At 26.7% G+C, this 20667-nt stretch overlaps 1 protein-coding gene across 4 annotated transcripts in view; it reads right to left on the reverse strand.

Annotated features, from left to right (window-relative positions):
• Positions 1-20667, reverse strand: part of LOC100205909 (beta-galactosidase-1-like protein 2) — a 29527-nt gene that overhangs the window by 5070 nt on the left and 3790 nt on the right. For all 4 annotated transcript variants that reach the window (XM_065787680.1, XM_065787679.1, XM_065787678.1 and 1 more), the window contains exons 3-17: positions 15942-16013; positions 15579-15674; positions 14277-14385; positions 13873-13965; positions 12699-12780; positions 12370-12437; positions 9521-9671; positions 9270-9350; positions 9077-9169; positions 8899-8949; positions 6851-6903; positions 6576-6728; positions 5416-5493; positions 5194-5275; positions 967-1054 (exon numbers count right to left, since the gene is read on the reverse strand). In XM_065787680.1, the coding sequence (XP_065643752.1) occupies positions 967-1054; positions 5194-5275; positions 5416-5493; positions 6576-6728; positions 6851-6903; positions 8899-8949; positions 9077-9169; positions 9270-9350; positions 9521-9671; positions 12370-12437; positions 12699-12780; positions 13873-13965; positions 14277-14385; positions 15579-15674; positions 15942-16013 (1350 nt within the window). The remainder of the gene's footprint in view (positions 1-966; positions 1055-5193; positions 5276-5415; positions 5494-6575; positions 6729-6850; positions 6904-8898; positions 8950-9076; positions 9170-9269; positions 9351-9520; positions 9672-12369; positions 12438-12698; positions 12781-13872; positions 13966-14276; positions 14386-15578; positions 15675-15941; positions 16014-20667) is intronic.

Genomic DNA, 20667 nt, shown 5'->3' on the forward strand with positions numbered 1-20667 from the left:
ACATTTTTAACATTTTTATTAATATAAAATATATTTTTAATTTATTATTATTAACAAAATATACTTTTTGAGCTTCATAAATAATTAATTCTTTTAAGGTTGTACTCTCATTTTTTCAGACCATGTTTTATGTTGAATAAAAATATAAAAAACATTTAAGTAAAAATCACACACACACACCTGCTAAACCTTTAAAACATTAGGATTTTTCAAAAAAAATGTATGAATATAATTTTAAAAAATTTAAATGTATATAAAAACACCGTTTGGAAGAACCCTAAGTTAACATAGATAAATAGTAAATACCAGTAAATAAGACCAGTAACATCAGAACATAATAATATATTATAATATAATAATAATATATAATATACTAATAGTAATATAATATAATAATATATTAATAATATACAGATTGTAACAACATATTATTTATAATATATATCACTAACATTTATACTATATTTTAAAAAAAGTAAACATAATATTTTTTAATTTTTCTATGTTAATTCACCTCCCCAAGACCGTGAAGAAAAATACAGTTGAGGAGGCTACTTTAATCTTGGTAACAACCCTCTCCAAACACTATAACTCTGAAACACAAACCTTGACGAACAAGGACGCTGGGTAGAGAAAAAAGTTGATCGCCGTACTACCAGGGACAAGGTGGAAATTCGAAACTTTTCACTTATACCTCTACCACTACACCACTTCCACATAATTAAGAAAATAGAAGTAGAAATGTGGAAGTTTAAATTGTAAATATGATTATATAATAATAATAATAATAATAATAACAATAATAATAATAATGGTAATAAGTCAAGAAATTTTTAATTCTGCTTTACAGAATTAAAATTTTCTTGACATAATTTAACATAATTTTTTCTTTCTTAACATAATTTAATCACAATTAAGGGAAATTATAAAAAAAAAAAATTAAAAAATCAAGCAAAACAAACTCACTTATCTAACCAATCTTTTTTAAACTCTAATGGATATATCTTCCAATTAGTCAATACATTATTGTTGAGCATAACCTTTCCAAGAAGTCCTAAAAGTAATCAAAATAATGCTAAGATGAAATGAAAAGAAAAAAAAATAACAACCTAATGGGCAGCCATTTTAACAATCCGAGACCTGGCTAAAAACTGTTAGCTGGGATTACAATTCATGACTTAAAGAAGATATATATCATAAACTTTGAAATTACTATAAAATTCTGGTTCTTTTAAACCCAGGTTGATAAACTTTTAAACAAAAAAAATTCACAGATACATGGGAGCCAGTGTGTAATCAAGGGACATGGTGGGTGACCTTTTTCAAAAATTAGATAAAACCAATGACTTTTCAGTTACTTTCAAACCAAAGTTCATCTGTTTTTCACAGGAAACTGGAGATACTAAAAATTTACCAAAAAGTCAACACCCTAGTGTGTATATATGTATAGTATATATATATACACTATGTATACACTATATATATATATATATATATATATATATATATATATATATATATATATATAAATATATATAAATATATATATATATATATATATATATATATATATATATATATATATATATATATATATATATATGTATATACATACACTATATATGTATGTATATATACACTATATATATATATGTATATATACACTAAATATATATATGTATATATATACACTTTATATATATACACTTTCTACTCATTCTATTATCTCCTAATGAGGGTACAGCTTTAAAACTCAGTTTTATGGTTCTGAGCTGGCTGGTAGTCAGGTTTCCCGAACTCTGTGGTAACTCTCAGAGAGGTTGATTCCATTAACAGTGACATGTTGCACATGGATGGTGTCCCTGTTTGTACTTTTGGTGTGCATTGCGGAGGCCACATTTGGAGCCCTTTGTAACGGCTTAGGGTTTATTAATAGTAATGAGGCATTTGTCTCATTATCCATCAGCTAATATAGTTGTTGTCGGTGACTTTAATGCTCACCACTCTGAATGGTTTGGCTCTAGTGTCAGTGATTCTGCAGGCATTAAAGCCCACAACTTTTGCCTTTCTCAATCCCTAACTCAAATAGTCGGCTTTCCAACTTGCTTTCCAGACAACCCGAATCATTTACCTTCTCTACTCGACTTGTCTCTGGTTTCTGATCCTAGTCAGCGCTCAGTTTCTCCACATTCATCCTTAGGTGCTTCTGATCACAGTTTGATCTCTCTAAAAATAATATCTCATTCTTCTTCATCACCTGAATACCCCTATTTTTTTTTTTTTGTAATTCACCTCCCTAAGGCCAAGAAAGCCACTACAGATGAGGAGGCTACTTGTGGTTATAACCCTCTCTCAACTCTATAACTCCGAAACACGAACCTTGACGAACAAGGCCGCTGCGTGGAGGAACAAGTTGAGCGCGGTACTACCAGGGACATGGTGGGAATCGAACTCGGAACCTCTCGCTTATGAAGCGAGCACTCTACCATTACACCACTACTGCATTCCCCCGAATCCCCCTATTATCGTACCACTTATATCAAATCCCCCTATTATCGCACATACCAAATCCCCCTATCATACCGAATGTACATACAGAATCTATTATTGTATATACCGAGTCCCCCTATTATCGTACATACTAATTGTACATATCGTACATATCGAACATACTTAATCCCCCTATTATTGTACCTCTTACAACTACAGTCAAGCTGACTGATTTTCTTTGTGATGGCCCTCGGGTAGAAATCTTTCATCTTCCTGTCGACAAATGTGCTTCTTACATAACTTCGTGGATTCAGGCTGGCATGGAATCTTTTGTTCCCTCTCGACAATTCCAGGTCAAGCCTCACTCTCCTCCATGGTTTTCCTCACACTGTACTACTGCGATTGCCAATTGAAACTGTTACTTCCATATCTATCAGCAAAGCAATTCTCCAGAAAACAGATGCCTGTTTATTACTGCTAGAAACCATTGCAAAAAGGTTTTGTTTAACGCCGAAACCCGCTATTCTCAGGTTGTGAAATTTCGTATCTCATCTCAAAAATTAGGCTTTCGTGACTTCTGGAGAATCTTTAATAGTATTAATAATAAGGGCAAATCTTTAATTCCACCTCTCTTGTATGGTTCAGACTTTGTCACCTCACCTAAAGACAAAGCTGAATTGTTTGCTAAAAACTTTTCATCAATATCATCTCTTGATTCCACTAGTTGTGTTCCACCTTATATAGCCGTCAAACAAGTTGATCCATTGCTTGACATTCGTATCACTCCAGCTTCTGTATCTAAAGTGATTTCCTACTTAGACTCTTCTGCAGCTTGTGGCCTGGAAAACATACCTGTTATTATACCTGTTTCGTCTTGCAGAAGTGTTCCCCGGAACTGTCATCTATACTCTCAAAACTAATCAACAAGTGCTTAGTGCTTATCAGAGTCTTGTTTTCCAGTCTGCTGGAAAGCAGCATCTGTTATCCCTATCTTCAAAAATTCTGGAGAGCGATCTGATTTGTCTAACTACTGTCCCATTAGTCTTCTTCCTATCATAAGCAAGTTTTTGATTCTTTAATTAACAAACACTTAATTTCGCATCTTGAATTTAATAACTTACTTTCTAACCACCAATATGGATTTTGATCTTCTCGTTCTACAGCTGATTTGCTAAAGTAATAACCGATAGGTTGTATCACGCACTAGACAAAGGTGGAGAGGTAAAGGCCATTACTCTTGACATTTCAAAAGCTTTTATTAAAGTTTGGCATGCTGGTCTTCTCCATAAGCTTTCTTATTATGGTTTATCTGGCAATATCTTTAAGATTATTGAATCCTTCCTTTCCAATTGTAGTTTAAATATTGTCCTCGATGGACAGCACTCTACTTCTTATTTTGTAACTTCAGGGGTTCGTCAAGGTTCTATCTTTGGCCCTACACTCTTTTTAATTTACATTAACGATCTTCCAGATATTCTCACATCTAAGGTGGCATTGTTTGATGATGATACTACCATTTTATTCTTGTTGTGATAAGAAACCAACACTCTCTGATTGCTTGGAGGGGGCATTTGAGCTTGAAAAGGATCTCACTTCTGCTTTAGCATGGGGTTCACAATGACTGGTGAACTTCAATACAGATAAAACTCAATTTTTTTCAGCCAATCATTATCTCAATAAGTTAGATCTTCCTTTATTTATGAACGGTGATGTACTCAATGAGTCATCTACTCTTCATCTTCTAGGATTAACTCTTACTTCTAATCTTTCTTGGAAACTCAAATCAGTTGCAAAGTTAGCATCTTTTTATCGAGTTCGACACTTTCTTATTTCGGATTTCTTTTCTCTATCTCTATCAATCTCAAATCAAGCCTTGTATGGAATACTGTTGTCATGTCTGGGGCGTATCTTCTAGTGATCCCCTTTTTCTTTTAGACAAGGTGAAAAAACGCATTGTAAACACAGTTGGATCTGCTCTTGCAGCCAACCTCCAACCATTATCACATCGTTGTAATGTTGCTTCTCTTTCTCTTTTCTACAAATACTATAATGGGCACTGCTCTAAAGAGCTAGCGTCTCTTGTGCCATTTACTAAAATTCATTCTCGTGTTACTCATCATTCAATTAAGTGTCATCCTTTTTCTGTGACTGTTCCTAAGTGCTCCAAAAACTCTTATTCGTCTAGTTTTTTTCCTAGAACATCAGTTCTTTGTAATTCTCTTCCTTCATCTTGCTTTCCTGATTCATAAAATTTGCAATCCTTTAAGTCGCCTGTCAATCGTAATCTTGCTCTACAATCTTCATCTTTTCTCTTCCAGTAACTTCCAACTTTAATTAGTGGTTGCTTGCAGTCTTGTTAGAAGCAAAGATGTTTAAAAATTATATATATATATATCTACTATAGCATATTTACGTCAGTTTTTTTGCTTATCCATATTGATACAGCTTTTTTAGAAAAAAAGATGAAAACAAAGAATAATGAATGAAAAGATTGCTGCCCCACCCTAAACCCTCAGTCAATGTAGCAGCACTCCGTTGCGAGTCAGATTATTTGTCAGTAAATGTATGTACTGAAGACTCCGGCAGCAGGCTATTTCAGTATGACATCACACTGCTTACCTAAATCAGCAGTATAAGATATATATATATATATATATACATTATATAAAATAATGCACCCAAAACAGCAATAAAAAAACAAACCTTTTCTCTGATTATTCAAATCCAAACCATAGTTCACGCGACCACTATTTTCAACAAATATACGTAACAGAATTTCCGTGCCCTAAAATTAATATAATGTATTTTTATTAACTGTAATCCCAAATGACAAATCATTAATTTAAAATAATTAATAAAAGACCTAATTTAATTAATTCATTTAATAACTCAATGTCTGAATTTGAAGAAAACAAAAAAATTTACTGAATCTTGCTTGATTGGAATTTTGATATTTTTAAGTTTATCATAGCTGCTATAAATAATATTGTTTTCAACTTCTACCTAAAAATAATTTTTGAAATAATTAAAAATAATTTTTGCATTAAGTAATTTGAATAAATAAGATTTAAACTTTAAGATTATTAATAAGTAATAGATAAATTGTTTTACCTTTTAAATGTCATAAGGAATATTTGTTTTTTTGTACTTAAAAGGTTTTCAAAAACTTTTTTTTATTTTTATTTTTCAATAAAGGGCAATAATTTATAATTAAATTAATAATTTATAAAACTCTTGTTTGAACTACTTATTCTAATTTCCAGCTTAAGCGAAGCAATTTTTATTCCTTGTGAATTTTCTATAACAAACTTTATCCAGTACAGTATTTTTAATTGTTCAAAATTTCGGTTATTATAAGTCAATTCTTATTCTTCTAGGAGGTTTAAACAACTAGGAGTTTACAATACATGCCTACATACATACATACACACGTACATAAAATGTACATGTACAAAACACTTTTAAAAGTTTTGCACCATCGGATGATGCATAAGCACTTATCACTTTATGCAATCATCAGATGTTACAAATCAACCACATAAAAAACATATTTAAAAACTTAAAGAAAGACCCTGAACTGTTGATTCTTGTCACTAACTCCCCAAATTGGAATTTAATTATATAGTATTTTTTTGTTAAACAAAAAAAAATTCTCACAGAATTTTAGTATTTTCTTTATCTAAATAATTGATTTATTTGTATCATGGCAGATATCAATATTATCATTAAAAAAAATTTAAATGGGACAAAAATATAATCTTAATAGATGAAAATAGACGAAATATGTTCTGAATATCAAATAAGTGATGCTCAGAATTGCTTGCTGTTTTAATAATAATTGTTGTTACTTGATTTTATATAAATTTACTTTGCTCTGAATCGAGCACTCTGTACCATTAGCAATGCTGACCTAAGTGTCGACAATGTTTTGTAGACCTTGTTTTTATCATTTATAATGAAACCTTTGTGAAAAACTGTTTTTGTCAACCTGATGTCAAGCTAGAACAGTCAAGGTCAGCAATTTATTGCCAACTATAGTTTTCCTAACTTTAAGGGTTTATATATACTTATAAACATTGACTTACTAAAATAAAATCTCTAGCTTCTTCAATGAACAATGTTGCATCTTTTGTGTTTTGAAATCTATTCTCATAGACAATGTATCCAAAAGACTGACCTGCATTGTTATTTATGGAAAGATTTTCCATGTTTACAACATGTTGATATTTTTTGAAATTCTAAAAGAATCGCCTAGTAATTATTAAGAAGTATTGTAAATATTGTAATTATTATTAAGTATTTACCATTAAAAAAAATTAAATAAAACATTTGCTCAAGAAAAAAAGAAATAAAAAATCACCACATGTTTTAAAATTTCAGATAAATCCATTTGTGTTGTCAACTTGATCATACCTAAATATTGAACAAAATAAGAAATTCAATACAAATTAAAAAAAAAAAAAAAACAACTTTAATAACTTCTTTTTCATAATAACATATTTCTAAATTTCAATATGATTAAGTTTAGATAATGGTTTAAAAGTTTCGAAAAGTATTTTATACTTTTAAGTTATAAATTTTATATTTTTCTATTTTATTAATAAAAATTTCTTCAATTCTTATTAATAACAACAATTTGGAATTTTTCAAAACTTGCAAAAATTGTAAATTGAATTAAACTAAAAATTTTTAATTTTTTAAGAAACTGTTTTTGTATGTTATATGTTTAAAAATTTAAAACCATAATGAAAAAATATATATCAACTCATTTTATTGTTTATTGAACCATTCGATGGAAATAGCTTTACATCAAAAAAGATCTACCTGTTGAATCAATCAAAACAGAACTGCTAATCACTCCAACCAGTGAAAACAGCATTGCTAATAACTCCAACCAATGGAAACAGCATATCATTTTGATACCCTTAGTTATATATCAAAACAAAATGTCTGGAAATTATTTACAATTTTAGTTTTAATATTATTTTAAAATAAAATTCAGATTTTCAAATGTTTTTAAAAAATCTAAAATGTCCACATTGTCATTTTCATATTTAACTATAACATTACAGAAGAGATTGAGCAATACTTTTACCCTTCATAAAATTAATCTTTTTTGACTACAGTCACTAGAGAAAATATAATCCGAGATGTACAAGCTTTTTCTGCTCTTACTGAAAATTAAATTTGGGGTTTTATACCAAAATTTTCCTTTTCCTAACTAAGTTATCTTCTTTATTGATTCAAGTTAAATAATTTTGAAGTATAACATTAATCTTAAAAAGTATAAACATGTATTTATTATTTAGATGTAGTATTGTCAGAAAGATCACTATGCAGAGTAGAAACAATACAAGACCAAGGATAGAACATTTTGATGCCCCAGAAGTTACCGTAAATAAAAAATTCTTCTATATGATTTTTGTTGGCCCTCTGAGGATGACTTTAATACTGCAGTTAAAAAGAAATGATTTAATAATCTCAAAAACTTTCCCAGATACACGATATGAAACAAGCTTATGAAGAAAACAAGCACGCCAAACTTTATTAAAAACTTTTGATGTCAAGAGCAAAAACCCTCGCCTTGCTGCCTCCGTCTAATGCATGATAGAATCTTTAATTACAACAGTTAGCAAGTAAGTTGCAGAATTACAAAACCAAAATCTGTATTGATTAGAGTAAGTTATTAGACTCAAGAGGATATGTTAAAACTTTGTTGATAAAAGATTCAAAGACCTTCCTGATAATAGAGAAAAAACTGATCATATGATAGAATATAGAATAGATATAAACAATAGTATTAAATAGGTACAGATAGAAACTACGTATGAAGAACAACTTTTTGTTGTTGCTTTTTACATTATTCTTCTGCTGTTTTTTTCTGAACAAAATGTTATAAATAATGTTAAACATTTCATTATAAATGTTGCACAATTTTAATGTTTATTGAAAAATTTTAATGTTTACATTTAACAGAGTGCTAGACCTGTTGTACTTTCAAATCTGTTTTTATAAGCAATGACAATGTTTATCTCAATGTTAACAACATTGTGATAAACATTGTTATACTTTGTTTATTAACTGTTTTTACATGCAACTTACAAAGTTTATTTAAAACTGTAAATAAATGTTTGAAAAACATCACTAAAAAATAAACAACATCCAGTTCACATCCAGTGAAATGAAGTTTTAGTTTTACTTTTGAGTTTTCTATTATTCCATAAACTTATATGACTTAAAACAAATCAGTTAAGAATTATATTCTTATATGACTTAAAACAAATCAGTTAAGAATTATATTCTCCTTTTTATTTCCAGAAAGATTATTTGCTCAAAGCAATATTGATATTTATTTTATATACAAATATATACAATTTACAAAAAAATTTATAAAATAAAACTTCATACCATAACCAGTATAAGGAGAATCATCTGGTATCCATGGTAAAGTTTTTGGTACTAAATTTCAAAACAAAATACAAAAAAAAATATATATAAAAAAAAAATACAACATCATTGTCATAAAAATCTATCAACACCAATTTTCATTTTTTAGGTTATTGATGATGAAATAAAGAAGTTATACCTGCACCCTTTGGTGCATTATTTTTAATAGTTAACTTAAGTTCTTCAAACTTTTGGCTTAAACGTCCTGTTTCTGAAACTGGAGCATCGTAGTCTAAAAATGAAGTTATCCAAGATAAAAAGAGGGCTGTTCATTGAAAACATGTATAAAGTATTAGAAAAAAAAACATCCTTTTAATAACAAAAATACACACCATAACTTGTAATAGTACTCTGATAATTTAAACCATCGTTATTTGCGTTTGCGCCATTAATAAATCCAAAATTAGTACCACCTAATGAAGTAAATTCAGTTTTATTTTTTATTACTAGAACTATATTCAAAAATTAACTTTGAATTACAAACTTGAGTATAAAAATCATCATCGCCATCATTATCATTAAATACAACAAACAATATAAATTAATAATTAACAAGCAAATTTAAATTTTAAAAAATGGATACCATGAAACATATATAAGTTAAAAGAGGCTCCTCGCTTAATAACATACTCTAATGCTAATGCAGCATCTGCTGTTTTAACAATATGGTGATTTTCTCCCCAATGATCAAACCAACCATCCCATAATTCTGTCACAAATACAGGTTTATCTGGCTAAAATAAATGATGAAATACAATACTGCTTAATGCTAGAATGGTATCAAAAAACGAAATGGCATAAAAAAAAACAATGCAGACATTATGATTAAAACAGCTAATCCTTTACTTTCTCATGCGCCTGCGTCTTAAATGTTATTTTTCCTCCTCAAACTTAATGTTCTGAATGTTCAACTTAATGTTCATCATGCTTTTAGCTTTATTTTTATTATTAATTAGTTAAGTATTTGTTAAAAATAAAAAAAAATATAATATTTATTACCATAATCATAAGTAAATCTATTTCAAATAAAAAAATAAGCCCATTAATTGATTTCATTTTTTAATTAAAAACTCAAATCTTCATGTTGCTATATAAAATTTAAAAAGTTTATAAAGATTTTCTTACTCTGAAAGCCCTAAAAATTCATCAAAACACCTAATTTATTCTGATTTATCACATTACAAATCATGTTGCAAATTGCAACATGATTTGTAATGGGTAATTCAAAGTTATTTTTTGAATATGCTTCTAGTAATAAAAATCGAAGAATCTTCAGTACTAAAATTTCATTAATTTAGTACTTAAACTCAAATAATGAAATTGATTGTTTTTCAGATTTTATTTCTTATAACATATCTTTATTTGAGCATGAGAAAAAAAACAAAAAAAAAACATTTAGTGTTGCATTTCCAAATGTATTTCTTCATATTGCATAAACTAAATTAAATTACTTATTTGTTTTTAACAATTTGCAACTAAATTTTTTTGTTTTATTTAAAAATATTTGTCTTATTTAAAAAAAAATTTTTTCCTAACTCTTTTCAAATTTATTTTTTATTCAACTTTTTCTTATTTATTTTTCTTTTGCTTTTCAATTTTTCTTTTTGCTTGTTTTCATTTTCTTTTTTTTTTTGCACTTAATACGTATCTATTTATTTAGTTGTTTTTTATTTTTTTCTTCCAAAAACCAGCAGTAAAGTTTGTCTGCCAATATCAATGCCATTGCATTTTATCTTTGTTCAATGTTTGTAAGAAAACAACAACAGAGGAATTGCTTGTTATCAACAGATAAATCATTGAAACATCAAGATTGAAATCATTGAAATCATTGAAGCATTAAGATTGAAATCATTGAAATCATTGAAACATCAAGAAACAGTTAACAACTTATAGAAAATAAATAAAAAGTAAAGGTTACAAAAAACAGAATCAACACTTATCATCAGCCGAAATGTAAAAATGTAAATTACAGTATTGTCTGCAAGATTAACTGCCCAGGATGATGTAATGAATGATTAAAAAGATATTTATTAAATCAGATGAATTATATTATACTATACAAATTAAAATACTATATTATATTATATAAATATATGTTATACAATATAAATTAAAATACTATTGTTATAAATATTTTTCTAAATATATATAATTTTAAAACTCAGGCTAAGAAATTGGAGAAAAGCAAAAATAAACTCAAAAAACAACTTTCAGTTGAAGGCTTTGGTTTGAAAATAATTTTAAAGTTGAATGTTATTTTTAATCTTTATTCAGCTATTTGAGTTTTTTTTTTTTTTTCATTTAAGATAAATGTTTACAGGAAACAGGAAAAAGATATTTTGAGCTAACTTGTTTAAAAAAATTTTCATCATCAATCATTATTAAAATTTTCATCATTTAAATTATTTTAATAGAATCCTCTTCAAAATCTTTCTTTTTAACAGTTTTGCAAATTTTTTTTTCTAAAATTGATTTATTAAAAATTGAATCCAAATTTTATACAACTAATGATTTTTATAAAAAAATGATATTTTATAAAGTTATATTTTGTTTACTCAGTAATAGTCAATAATAATATAGGGATAATAAGGGGATAATAGTCTTTAATATTAAGGAGATAATAATCATTAATAACAAGGGGATAATAAAGGGACAAAAGTTATTAATGAGATCTTGAAGACAAGCAAATTTATACTATATAATTCTACTAGTGTCACAAAAAGCAAGTAGGAGCAGTATGAGCAAGCGATTGTTGAATGCGATTTTTTTTCAAAGACCAGTAAAGCGATTGTTGAATGCGAAATTTTATTTCAAAGACCACCGCATCCAACAACCCAGCGATTGTTGTGAAATTTAAACAAATTGCTGGGTTGTTGTGAAATTTAAAATTTGGGACACGCAGCCATTGGAAAAATTTGGTGGTGAGAATTTTAAATATTTTTATTTTCATTAACAAAAATTTTATTTAATATAGCCTTCATTAATTAATTCCAAGCAATCATTAACTTATTCCAAGCAAGAGATAGGGATATCAAACCCAAGCCCTGGAAATAAAACGCTCAAATTGTTTAATTTTGCAGGTTGAAAAAAGAGTTGAAAAAATAAAAAGCATTAATCATAAACTTACTGCATTAAATAAAAATAAAAAATGGTATAAATAGACAATTTTTAATAAAAATGTGAATTAACATTGAATTGAAAACAACAAATGTTCATAGAAAAATAACTATTTTAAAGCATACACAATGACTTTCAGTATGTTAAATTCCTCGCCTCCCTAAAAAGTATTTATGCTTTTGAAATACCCCCCCCCCTCCTTTTTTTAATTAGATATCTGTAACTACATATTAGATATCTGTAACTTGTTTGAACAAATTACAATGAAAACATAAAATAGATAAAAAAAAAAAAAGTTTAGTTTGCAAGTTTTACCTGGACAGCTTCTAGCTTGTCAATCATCCCTTTAGCATCTAACCACATAAAATTTATTGTTTGTAATACTAAAAGAAAATAAAGTTTTAAATCTTAAAATATTATAAACAAAGAAAAATCAATTTATTTTAAGATGATAAAACATTTATACTAAACTGTAAAACTCATTTTACCATGTTAAACAAGATTAGTTGTTTAATGTTAACATAATGTATTATAGGCATATATTGTTTTATATGCAAACTAGAAAACCATAGGATATAACACAGCTTTTTTGAACGATATGAAGAGAACAGAACAAAAAATAACAACTTAATTCAAGAATAAACCTCCTTCTAGTTTATATTTTCCAAGTCCTTGCTTATTGTCACACACAAAAAACAATTCGCTCAATCCATTAGAAATATAAATCTAAAAAGAGAATTAATACAAGACATTTGATAAATATAAAAATAAATCCACCTAAAGTGAAATATAAATTGAAAAACAAGAACTGAAATACAATTGGAAAAAAACTTTTAATAAAATATTTCAGTTTTTTTATTAATTTCAAAATTTCATTCAAAAATCCTTGCATGGAACTGATTAAACAGATCTATACAAGGGCCAGTGGCAGATCAAGGGAGGGGTATGGAATGGTAATTCCAACTAGAATTTAAAAAAAAATTTAATTCAGATTTTAATTTTAAGAAACATTTTTTAGCTTTAATGTTAACATCCACCATCCCCAACTCCCCTGTTCCAACAAAAATTTTATTAAAAGACTTCTAGACTATTTTAAAGAGTGTCAACTGTATTTGGGCGCCACCCAACTTAAAAATTAAGGACCTTTTTTTTTTAAAAAAAAAAGCGTTTTTTTACGGCGAATATTGATTTTTTTGTGAAAAGATATTGATTTTCGGCAATATTTTGGCTAAATTTCTCCAGGACGGGGGAGGGGAGTAATCATTTTGCAGATCTTGTCTGGATCTGCAAAATTATTACTATAGTTTGTAAGAACTTTTAATAGATTTTTCTCTAAGGCATTCCTTTTAGACAGTAAATGTTAAAATTTAAAATAGAATGTAAATGATAAAATTTTTTAAAACAAACTACTTTAAAGTGATAGAAATTTAAAAATATCATTAAAAGTTTGACATCATTACACATCATAAGCAGCAAAAAATCTGTTTTATAAAATTTTACAGCTCAAAAAAAAAAAAAAAAAAATAAATCTTTAAAAAAAAGTTTTAAAACTTGTTTTAATATTTTTCAAATAAATCATTAAGACAGTTATCAGCTTTAATTGCTGTAATAAATCTCCTTTATATATAGATAATAAATCTCCTTTATATATAGATAATGAATCTCTTTTATATAGATAATGCCTATCTGTTATTATACCTATTATTTATCATGTAATTACTATATTATGTAGGTATTATACATAACTATGTAAGTTATTTTTTAAAATATACAATAACTTATATACAATAATTTATATTACAGTAACATAAAAACAACCTCTTTAAGATATTTCATGTAGTTACTATCATGATCATAAACACCATATTCGTTTTCAATCTGAAATGCAATTATTGGTCCCCCATAGCTGAACTAAAAGAAATAGATTGAAACAATTATGAAATATAATTTAAAAAAATATAAAACATAAAATTTTAAACTTAAAATAAAATTAAAAAATTAAAAATAAACAAAATTTACATTTGTTAATAATTCTGACTTGAAAATTTATAACTAAAAATTGAAAATATAAAAGTGCAGCTATTAAAAGAAAGTTCTTGTAAAAAGCAGTACTTTAAATTTTGAAAAATGAATGAAAATAACAATAAATACTTGTATTTCTTGTTATTCTCAATAAAGGTGAAATGATAAAACATGTAAAGTATTTAAATTCTAAACTATACTTGAAAAGGCTGCAAAATTGCAAACAATTGCTTAAAATATCTTTCAACTGGCTCAATGAATCCAGGATATAATGATCGCAATTTCATGTTTTTATCTCTAAGTAACCAACTGAAAAAAACATGCAGTATGTTTACTATGTGTGTATATGTATATATATATATATATATATATATATATATATATATATATATATATATATATATATATATATATATATATATATATATATATATATATGTATATATATATATATATATAAATATATATATATATATATGTATATATATATATATATGTATATATATATATATATATATATATATATATATATATATATATAAATATATATATATATATAAATATATATATATATATATATACAGGCCTCGGCGGGAGTAAATGAGCACGAGGGCGGGGAAAAGCTCTCCTTAAACGAACATGGCAAGCCATGCGAGCTGCTCCTCTAAACAGTTTGTTATAAGAGCTTATGGCTTTTGCATAAGCTATCTGTTTCTTTATTGAAAAATTTCACTTTTGCTAGAGTCATAACTGCTCTAGTAAACTGTTTTAGGAGTGTGTGGACAAGAGCAAGAGCTTAAGCTCTCGCTTCCTGCCAACACCTGTATATATATATATATATATATATATATATATATATATATATATATATATATATATATATATATATATATATATATATATATATATATATATATATATACAACCCTCGGAATTAGGAAAAATGAGGTCGGCAATAATTTGCTGACCTCAATCTTTTAGAGGTCGGCAAAAATTATTTGATAGGTCTTACCATAAAACATAGAAACGAGGTCGGCAATTTTTTTTAAGCATTCAGCAACTGCCGACCTCTAAACACTTTCAGGTCGGCAGTTGCCGAATGCTGACCCTAATTCCGAGGTTTGTATATATATATATATATATATATATATATATATATATATATATATATATATATATATATATATATATATATATATACACATATATATATATATATATATAAATATATATACATATATATATATATATATATATATATATATATATATATATATATATATATATATAAATATACATATTCATAAATGCATTGTTTGGTCAGCAGTGTCTAACACTGCTGAAATAGGAAGCTGCCAGGGGTTTCAGTACATACATCAACTGACTAAACAGGGGGAAAATACAGATGAATGAAGATAAAAAGCTTATGAAATTAATGATTTTTTAAATTACTTAAAAAGTTGAACTAACTTCTGCCTGTTTTTTTTTTAAAAAAAACTTACCTAGGCAAACCACCTAGATCCAATTCTGCACATATGTAAGGTCCTGGACGAATTATAGCATACAAACCATAACCTTGCAACAGATACAAAAATTCACTACAGAAAAAACAAAAAAAACAAAAAAAAAACAATATTCAACTTATGTCAATAAATCAAAAAAAAATTTTTTTGAAACTTATTTAATTTCCTCCTATCTTTTAAAAAACCTTTTTTGTAAGTTTTTTTTGAACGATTTCCTCTAAGATCAAACAAATTGAAAAAAAAATAATTAAGTAATTAACAAATGGCCAATTAGTTAAACATAATAGGAAAAAATAAACCAATAAGAATTATTCTTATTTTTAAAATAAATAAAAAAATCACCTTAAATTTAATTGATCACTGCTAAAATCAAAATAACCTGGTTCAGGTTCGTGCAAATTCCAAGGGATGTAGCTGTAAAAATAAAAAAAATACTTTAACATATTTAAGAAAGAAAAACAAGTTGAATCTCCTTCTTCTCTCCTTCTTCCCCTCACACTTTCATCTACTCGCTTTATGCATCATGCATTTTGCATACAAAATTTACAACTTTACATGCACATACTGTTTGGGTTATGCTAAAAAACAAACAGAAAACAAAAAAACAAAAAAAAAATTTTTTTAATGTTAATTCAACTCCCCAAGGCTACCCTTTCTTAACTTTGTAACTCTGACTCTCGAACTTTGATAAACTAAGCCACTGTGCAGAGAAACATGTTGGGTGTGGTACCACCAGGGAGAGTAGTACTACACTCAATCTCCACGCCTCATAAGCGAGAAGTTCTGAGTTCAATCCCCACACATGGTGGGGATTGAACTTCTTGCTTATGAGGCAAGCACTTTACTACTACAACACTACCGTACTTTGAAAAAAAAATTAAAACATTAAAAAAAATTTAATTTCCATTTAGCTTAAAGGTAGATGTTAATTTATTTTTCACTAACTCAGCAACACTTTAAATAATCTAATTGTTATACAAGGACTGATTTTTTTCATTTGGTAAATCCAGTGTTTATAACAAATATACCCTTGCCAATATAATAATATATATAATATATAATAATATATATAATACAATAATAAAACTTGGACTCGTTATTGAAATTTATTAAAGCATAGTTCAATGTTTCTTCAAAATCAGAAATCTTAAATTACTGACTTTGGTTCCTGAGAGTTGGAACATTAACTATACACAAAACTATTTTTCTGTTTCCCTGAGAATGGTAAAAGACTAAAAAAGATAAAAAGCTAAAAAAAAAGAAGATTTATTAGTGAGTAAGTAAAAAATCAAGTTCATGAATTCTACCAATCAGATTAATACTCTCGAATATGTCCAAGTATGAAACAGTATATCTTTATCCAAGTTAATGGTTAAAGACGATATTTTCAAAAAAGTCATAGAAGGTAATAACATATATAATATAACATATAAGTTTAAATTATAATGAAATATATTAAATATAACATATAAGTTTAACTTATAATGAAATTTAAAATATAAATAAGAGAGAGTTAAAATGTATAAAAATAGAATTCAACAATATAAAAAACAAAAGCCTAAAGTATAAAAACTTTATTAAACAAATTTAATATAAATTTAATCAAAATTATTTTTATAGCTAATAGAAGTCTTTAATATAAAAGAACTTTATTTAATAAAATTTTAAATTAAAATTGTTATTAAAATTTCCTTTGACATCAAGACTAGGTTTTCTAAGTTTTGCGAACTTAGAATAAGGTGTCTTCAAGTCTCCATTCAGTATGTGTTTGTGAGTACCGCCAGAATGCAAAACTTTTAGCATTAAAAATACCAGATATTTCATACTATAAAAACCTATTGACATAAGTTGAATATGACTTAGCAAATCGAGACTCCATTCTGCACAGTTGTGATAACTGCCTAGATATCAACACAATAAAAATTCTTAATGCTTTGTTTGATAAACACAGCATGAAAGAAATCATCTTTAATCAGTGGCAAGAAGCCAACAAAAAATATGATATAATTCCATTAACTCTTCTAGTAGACAATTTTATTGAAAAAAGTTTGTCAACAAATACACAAATTAAAAAACCATCACTATAAAACCAAAAATCAAGCAGCATATTTGCAGCATCTAAAAATAAAATTACCAAGTACAGTTTTTTAATTCAAGATGCAGTACAAGGTTTTCATTGGAACAACAGTCAAGCAACATTGCATCCTTTTGTTATTTATTATACGGAAGAAAATAAGAGAAAAATGTAAAAGTGTTTGTATCATTTTGGATCATTTGCGACACAATACAAACTCAGTTCATTGTTTCATTTATGAAGTAATAAAACATTTAAAAGATTTGATATCTGACTTAAAACATTGCATTTTAGTGATGGTGCAGGTTCACAATACAAAAATTATAAAAACATATGTAAATTAAGTCACCATGAACAAGATCATAAAGTATCTGCAGTATAGCATTTTTTTGCTACATCACATGGAAAGAGTCCTTGTGATAGCGTTGGGGGCTCTGTCAAAAGACTTGTAGCTAAAGCAAGTTTACAACCACTAACAGATCTTATAAAATCACCTGAAAAAATGTATGATTGGTGTAGACAAAACATCAAAGGAATACATTTTCAATGCATTTTAAATGATGCAATTGCAAAAAGTTCAAATTAAAAGAATGTTATGCTACTTGTTCAACAATTCTAGGAACAAGAAACCATTCTACCATTGTTTTATACCACAATCATTAACTACTTTACAGATGATACAGTTGTTATTTGACAATATTTATACTAATGTTAATGTTTCTACAATACAGGATATGGTTCTACTTTCACCAGGAATTATTGTAGCATGTGTTTATGATGCAAAATGGTTTTTAGGCAATATTGTAGAATTATTTGAAGAAAATCAAGATGTTCTTATCAAGTTCATGAAGCAGTCTATTTCCTCAAACACTTTTACTTGGCCACATAAAAAAGATATTTGCTTGTTTTCTAAGTTCAACCAACAACTAGTAGATGCTATGAACTATCAGCTCAAGAAAAAACTGTATTATTACATTTGTACAATAGCATAAGTAACAAAATTAAATAAAAACATAGCAAAATTATTATAAATTTGATATATTTGTTTTAAACTTATAGTTATTTAGCAAAAACTGATTTTAAAGCATATTTATTTAAAAGATTCAATGTTTACATTTACATATTTTATTACATAATCAACTTGTGCATTGTGTTGACAAGTCAAAAACCTCTAATAACTTGGTATAAGTTAGAACCTAAGTTTAAACATGATAATCAAATAAGTAAAATAGTAATAGGGAAAGGTAAAATAGTAAATGGATTGAAAAAAATGATACAAAATTTTTAGTCATGATGATTTGGTAAATTAGTAAAAAGCTTTACTTTTCATTTTTACCTAATAAATTTTATATGCAGTCTTTTACTATCTAACATTAAAACTAAATGTCACAGGTTTTATATGTGTATGTTTAGTGATGTTTTTAGGCAATTTCAAACATTAGCCATAAAACCAGAAATTTAGTGTAAGGAGAAGTGTTCAATTACAATCTTTTTATAAGTTGTGGGAAAAATGTGCATGCTGAAAATAAAATAGACAGGAGGGAGTGGGCAAAGTGAAGCTATGGCTATTTAAAAACTGAGTTTAATTCAGGCTTTATTTAAGACATGATTCTAGTGCCGATTATAAAACAAAAATAAAAACTTTTAAAGTTATACATACTTTGTATTACAATATACAAACTAAAGTACAACAATAATTCTATTTTTCTTGTTTTAAATGCATTTTGGGCAAAATTCAAAGTTCTGATTTTGTAACTTCCCCATGATTAGCCACTATTTTTTTTCTGAAATCACTGTTGTAAAGTCTATTGAATCAGTAGAAAAAAAATCGTATTAAAAGCAATGATTCTAGGTTACAGGTGGTTTGAAGTGAAGGCACATTTTCTTAAGTTTTAGACGCAGCCATTTTTAGAAGTATATTAATTTTTTAATGAATTATATCTTATCAGTAAACTTCTAAAAATTTGGAAGCCTTCTATTTAACTAAAAAAAATGTCTTTTCACTTCTTAAAATGCAGATTTTGTATATTGACTCTATTATTGATAGCCATTATAGATAAAATGTGACATTCGAAAAATCAATGTCAAACTTTTAAAAAAGTAAGTCTAGAGTTTTATCTGTTAAAAAAACTAGAATATTTTTGTGAAATTTTTTTTTTTTAATATAGAGCTTCAAAGTATGAACAAAACATGTTTTTGCTACTAAAGTTTTTATTTTTGAAAAAAATCAGAAATTTCAAATGACCATAACTCATGAATGACAAAAGATTTTTGGCTAAAACTTCAGGAATTGATTTTCTCATTGATATTAACCAACCCATCAGGAGTTAGAGTTGCAAAAAAACGCGTTTTTTTGGTTTTTTTGATGTTTTTTTGGTTTTTTTGACTTTTTAAACAAGTTTTTTATTTTTCTTGGTAAATAATTTGGAAGAGTTTTTGTTTTATTCTGTCTATTTATAGTATATGATCATTATAATCACAAATGTAATGTATAAACACCAATTTAAAGTTAATGTTTTAATAAAAAATTTAAATAGCTATTTATTAAGTATATTTATTAGGCGGTTTAGTATTAAGTTAGTTATTAATCTAGGTATATTGTATGAGAGTGTTTATTTGTCATGTTTTACTTCTTAAATATTGCTGTACATCCTAAATATTACACTCATTATATACAGAAACTATACTTGTCCATGACAAAATAACCATTTTTCATAATATGATGCTTATTTTATATCAGACTTGAAATCTTTAAAGAAATAGACAACCCTAATATTTATTATGTATTAATTTAGTTTTACATTGTTTGTTACATATTTTGAATTATATTGCCAGTAACCCCTTATAAAAAAAACCTTTATTTAATTTACATATTCTAATATTTTTGAATAATAATGTTTTATTAGTTTTAATTCATTATTAATTTAGTGCTAAGTAGTGTAGCACTGTGTAGTGTAGTATATACTCAATTAAAAAAAAGGATAAATATTTAAG

Source organism: Hydra vulgaris, chromosome 01 (assembly GCF_038396675.1).
Source record: "Hydra vulgaris chromosome 01, alternate assembly HydraT2T_AEP".
NCBI classification, from domain to species: Eukaryota; Metazoa; Cnidaria; class Hydrozoa; order Anthoathecata; family Hydridae; genus Hydra; species Hydra vulgaris.